The sequence below is a fragment of the Notolabrus celidotus genome, unplaced genomic scaffold (genome assembly GCF_009762535.1).
Source record: "Notolabrus celidotus isolate fNotCel1 unplaced genomic scaffold, fNotCel1.pri scaffold_172_arrow_ctg1, whole genome shotgun sequence".
Lineage (NCBI taxonomy): Eukaryota > Metazoa > Chordata > Actinopteri > Labriformes > Labridae > Notolabrus > Notolabrus celidotus.
In genome coordinates this window covers 67,195-72,194 of record NW_023260037.1, presented here as the reverse complement: position 1 = coordinate 72,194, position 5,000 = coordinate 67,195, and the positions used below count along the sequence as shown (strand labels likewise).

Below are 5,000 nucleotides of genomic sequence, written 5' to 3'. Positions count from 1 at the left end.
TTATAAAGGATCAATACCTCCATCACTGAACTCCACCTTTATAAAGGATCAATACCTCCATCACTGAACTCCACCTTTATAAAGGGTCAATACCTCCATCACTGAACTCCACCTTTATAAAGGATCAATACCTCCATCACTGAACTCCACCTTTATAAAGGATCAATACCTCCATCACTGAACTCCACCTTTATAAAGGATCAATACCTCCATCACTGAACTCCACCTTTATAAATGATCAATACCTCCATCACTGAACTCCACCTTTATAAAGGGTCAATACCTCCATCACTGAACTCCACCTTTATATAGGATCAATACCTCCATCACTGAACTCCACCTTTATAAAGGATCAATACCTCCATCACTGAACTCCACCTTTATAAATGATCAATACCTCCATCACTGAACTCCACCTTTATAAAGGGTCAATACCTCCATCACTGAACTCCACCTTTATATTGGATCAATACCTCCATCACTGAACTCCACCTTTATAAAGGATCAATACCTCCATCACTGAACTCCACCTTTATAAAGGATCAATACCTCCATCACTGAACTCCACCTTTATAAAGGATCAATACCTCCATCACTGAACTCCACCTTTATAAAGGGTCAATACCTCCATCACTGAACTCCACCTTTATAAAGGATCAATACCTCCATCACTGAACTCCACCTTTATAAAGGGTCAATACCTCCATCACTGAACTCCACCTTTATAAAGGATCAATACCTCCATCACTGAACTCCACCTTTATAAAGGATCAATACCTCCATCACTGAACTCCACCTTTATAAATGATCAATACCTCCATCACTGAACTCCACCTTTATAAAGGGTCAATACCTCCATCACTGAACTCCACCTTTATATAGGATCAATACCTCCATCACTGAACTCCACCTTTATAAAGGATCAATACCTCCATCACTGAACTCCACCTTTATAAATGATCAATACCTCCATCACTGAACTCCACCTTTATAAAGGGTCAATACCTCCATCACTGAACTCCACCTTTATATTGGATCAATACCTCCATCACTGAACTCCACCTTTATAAAGGATCAATACCTCCATCACTGAACTCCACCTTTATAAAGGATCAATACCTCCATCACTGAACTCCACCTTTATAAAGGATCAATACCTCCATCACTGAACTCCACCTTTATAAAGGATCAATACCGCCATCACTGAACTCCACCTTTATAAAGGGTCAATACCTCCATCACTGAACTCCACCTTTATAAAGGATCAATACCTCCATCACTGAACTCCACCTTTATAAAGGATCAATACCTCCATCACTGAACTCCACCTTTATAAAGGATCAATACCTCCATCACTGAACTCCACCTTTATAAAGGGTCAATACCTCCATCACTGAACTCCACCTTTATAAAGGGTCAATACCTCCATCACTATACTCCACCTTTATAAAGGATCAATACCTCCATCACTGAACTCCACCTTTATAAAGGATCAATACCTCCATCACTGAACTCCACCTTTATAAAGGATCAATACCTCCATCACTGAACTCCACCTTTATAAAGGGTCAATACCTCCATCACTGAACTCCACCTTTATAAAGGATCAATACCTCCATCACTGAACTCCACCTTTATAAAGGGTCAATACCTCCATCACTGAACTCCACCTTTATAAAGGATCAATACCTCCATCACTGAACTCCACCTTTATAAAGGATCAATACCTCCATCACTGAACTCCACCTTTATATTTCTATACAGTAGCTCCAAATCCCATCAAACGTTCTCCTCAGATTCTCTTCAAACAGAGCCGGTCTAGACCGTACTCTATGTTCTATTATTAACAAAGACCCAACATCAAGACCGGATCAGATCCAGTCCCATCTTATAGACAGGACTCAGTCTGATCTCATCTTAATCCACCATGAGCAGAGCACTTTGCAGCATTTAGCAAGTTACAGTGGCAAGGACAAACTTCCTTTAACAGGCAGAAACCTCCAGCAGGACCAGACTCATGTTAGACACACATCTGCTGAGACCGTGTTGGAGAGAGGGATAGAGGGAGATGAAGAGAGAGAGAGAGATGATAGTGGGAGATGTGTTTCTGTTCATCCCTCTGTGGAGTCCTGAGCTCTCAGAGTCCGGACTCCGGTCTGAGGTGAAACACGCAGTGAGTCCACATCCTCCAATCAGACCCCTCGCTTTGAGCTGACGGTTCCACACTACGATACTGATCATAAAAAAGTGATCCTCAACATGAGTCATAGAGAGAGAGAGTGTGTGTGTGTGAGTGTGTGTGTGAGTGTGTGTGTGTGTTCAGGGGGTTATTTTCAGATGAGGTTGAGTCACTAAGCTCCGCCCCTCAGTTTAACTTCTGCTTTGACTTGTCTGTGTGTCGGCGGTTTAACCGTCAGAGAGCGAGACAGCGCCAACAGACTGACAGTGAGTAAACGAGCTCCTGCTGCACACGCACACACACACACACACACACACACACATGCAGATACACACACACTGTTAATAATCATTAGTTTATAGTAATCGGGTGATACAGAGCGTACCGTAGCTTTAAGAACCCGTTCAGGTGTTTTCACGATAGTCTGTTTAACATCGTTACAGCCGATAAAACTCACAGCTGCTGTACGTGATGTTATTACCTGTTTATTACACTGTTTATTACACCTCTATTACCTGTTTATTACACTGTTATTACCTGAGGGGAGACCTGAGGGGAGACCTGAGGGGAGACCCGTGTTTTAAACTGTTCATGAGGCTCAGAGGAAACAGGAGCAGCTCACTTCCATCTGAACCTTTTCACTGTGTGGTAATGATACACTGTGATGTCACTGTGACATCACTGTGACATCACTGGGACATCACTGTGACATCACTGGGACATCACTGTGACATCACGCCTGTTTGTAATAAACGTCTGTGTTTTTTCTTAAAGGTCATTTATCAACACAGAGAATCTGATCACGTGACCTCCATGGATTACAGCATGACCACGTTCCCCACAGAGGTAACAAGCCCCGCCCACTCACAGACACACATCATTGATACAGCTCTGACTCATGAGGACCCCCATACTACTCTGAGAGACCTTAGGTAGACCAGCAGGCCTGCATGTTGGAGCGTAGTGGTCTAGAGGGGTCAGAGGGCTCTATGAGGTCTTTAAGATACCAAGGGGTCTGATCATTCAGAGCTTGGGAGGTCAGAAGAAGGATTTAAAATTCTGGTCTAGGTTTTATGGGGAGGCGGTGTTCCTGGGTCTACCTACTTGAGCTGCAGCGTTCTGGACCCACTGAAGAGTCTTTAGAGACTTATTAGGGGAACCTGATAGAAGGGAACTACAGTGATCTAACCTGGAGGACTAGTTTCTGTGAGACAGGATGAGTCTGATCTCTGTGAAGGGGACAAAGGCTGACAGAGGGGTCCACATAGAGGGGTCCTCACAGAGGGGTCCTCACAGAGGGGTCCACACAGAGGGGTCCACACAGAGGGGTCCACACAGAGGGGTCCACACAGAGGGGTCCACACAGAGGGGTCCAGGTGTGTCCAGGTGTGCTCAGGTTTGTTGTTTTGTCTCTCCAGGACCCGTCCTCCTCCCTCAGCCCCTCCCCTGGGACTGTGGACTACGACTACCTGGACCTGTTGTGTGACCGTGAGTCCGTGCGGGCGTTCCGGCAGCAGGTGGAGCCCCCGTTCTTCCTGTTGATCACCTTGGTGGGCGGAGCCGGAAACCTGCTGGTGGTGTGGATCTACCTGAACTACCGGCAGCGTCTGAAGACCATGACCGACGTGTACCTGTTGAACCTGGCGGTGGCAGACCTGCTGTTCCTGGTCACGCTGCCCCTCTGGGCGGCCGAGGCGCTGCACGGCTGGAGGTTCAGCCTGGCCCTCTGTAAGGTGAACTCCGCCCTCTACAAGGTGAACCTGTTCAGCGGCATGCTGCTGCTCACCTGCATCAGCGTGGACCGCTACGTGGTCATCGTTCTGCCCACCAAGGCACAAAACTCGCGGGGGGAGCGCCGCCGCTGCAGCCTGTTGGTGTGCTTGGGGGTGTGGTCTGTGGCACTGCTGCTGGCGGTTCCCGACCTGGTGTACGCCCACATCACGGACGTGGACTCGCAGCAGTACTGCAGGAACGTCTTCCCGTCTCACCTGGGGAGGAGCGTGAAGATCCTGCTGCTGTCCCTGCAGGTGAGCATGGGCTTCTTCCTGCCCTTCATCGTCATGTTCTTCTGCTACAGCGTCATCTTCATCAAGCTGCTCAAGACCAGGAACTTCCAGAAGCACAAGGCCATCCGGGTCATCCTGGCCGTGGTGGTGGCGTTCGTCGTGTCCCAGCTGCCCCACAACGGCATGCTGGTGATGGAGGCTGCGCAGGCCAACAACACCACCATCACCAACTGTGAGGAGATGAAGCGCTTAGATAAGGTGGGGCAGATCCTGAAGATCCTGGCCTACATGCACGCCTGCCTGAACCCGTTCCTCTACGTCTTCGTTGGTGTGCGTTTCCGCCGGGACCTGCAGCAGCTGCTCTGTTGCCAACGCCTCCGCCGCCGCCAATCCGCTAAGAGTCAGCTGAGCAAGTCTTTCAGGAGTCCGCTGAGCTCCACCAGAGCGTCCGTGATGTCAGACAGCGACACCTCACAGGCTCTGTCGCTGTAGAGACCATGACCACTTCCTGTTTGTGCATCTGTGACACAACTGATGACATCACACGTCTTCAACTGAAACTGTTCCCCCATTGGTTCCCCGTGGACTCCACGGATTCAGGTGTGGTAGAGGTTTATGTTTTCAGGGGCAGGATCAGCGGGTGGGAGGAGGAGGAGGAGGAGGAGGAGGAGGAGGAGGAGGAGGAGGAGGAGGAGGAGGAGGAGGAGGAGGAGGAGGAGGAGGAGGAGGAGGGGGGCAAGGAGGAGGATTTAAGGCCTTGAATGTTTCTAGGAATCTCTCAGGACTCTCTGGGACTCTCTCAGGACTTTCTGGGA

At 48.6% G+C, this 5,000-nt stretch overlaps 1 protein-coding gene across 1 annotated transcript; it reads left to right on the top strand.

Moving 5' to 3' along the window:
* The first annotated feature begins 2,355 nt into the window (after positions 1-2,355).
* Positions 2,356-4,832, top strand: ccr9a (chemokine (C-C motif) receptor 9a). Its single transcript, XM_034678558.1, has 3 exons — positions 2,356-2,445; positions 2,954-3,025; positions 3,598-4,832. Exons 2-3 carry the CDS (start codon positions 2,993-2,995, stop codon positions 4,675-4,677), a joined length of 1,113 nt encoding a protein of 370 aa, XP_034534449.1. The 5' UTR covers positions 2,356-2,445; positions 2,954-2,992; the 3' UTR covers positions 4,678-4,832.
* Positions 4,833-5,000: the final 168 nt, after the last annotated feature.

Excerpts from the sequence above, each read along its gene's own strand:
- ccr9a (XM_034678558.1), top strand. The coding sequence starts at position 2,993 with ATGGATTACAGCATGACCACGTTCCCCACAGAG. Across the intron at positions 3,026-3,597 it reads TGACCACGTTCCCCACAGAG|GACCCGTCCTCCTCCCTCAG; the intron begins GTAACAAGCCCC and ends TTGTCTCTCCAG.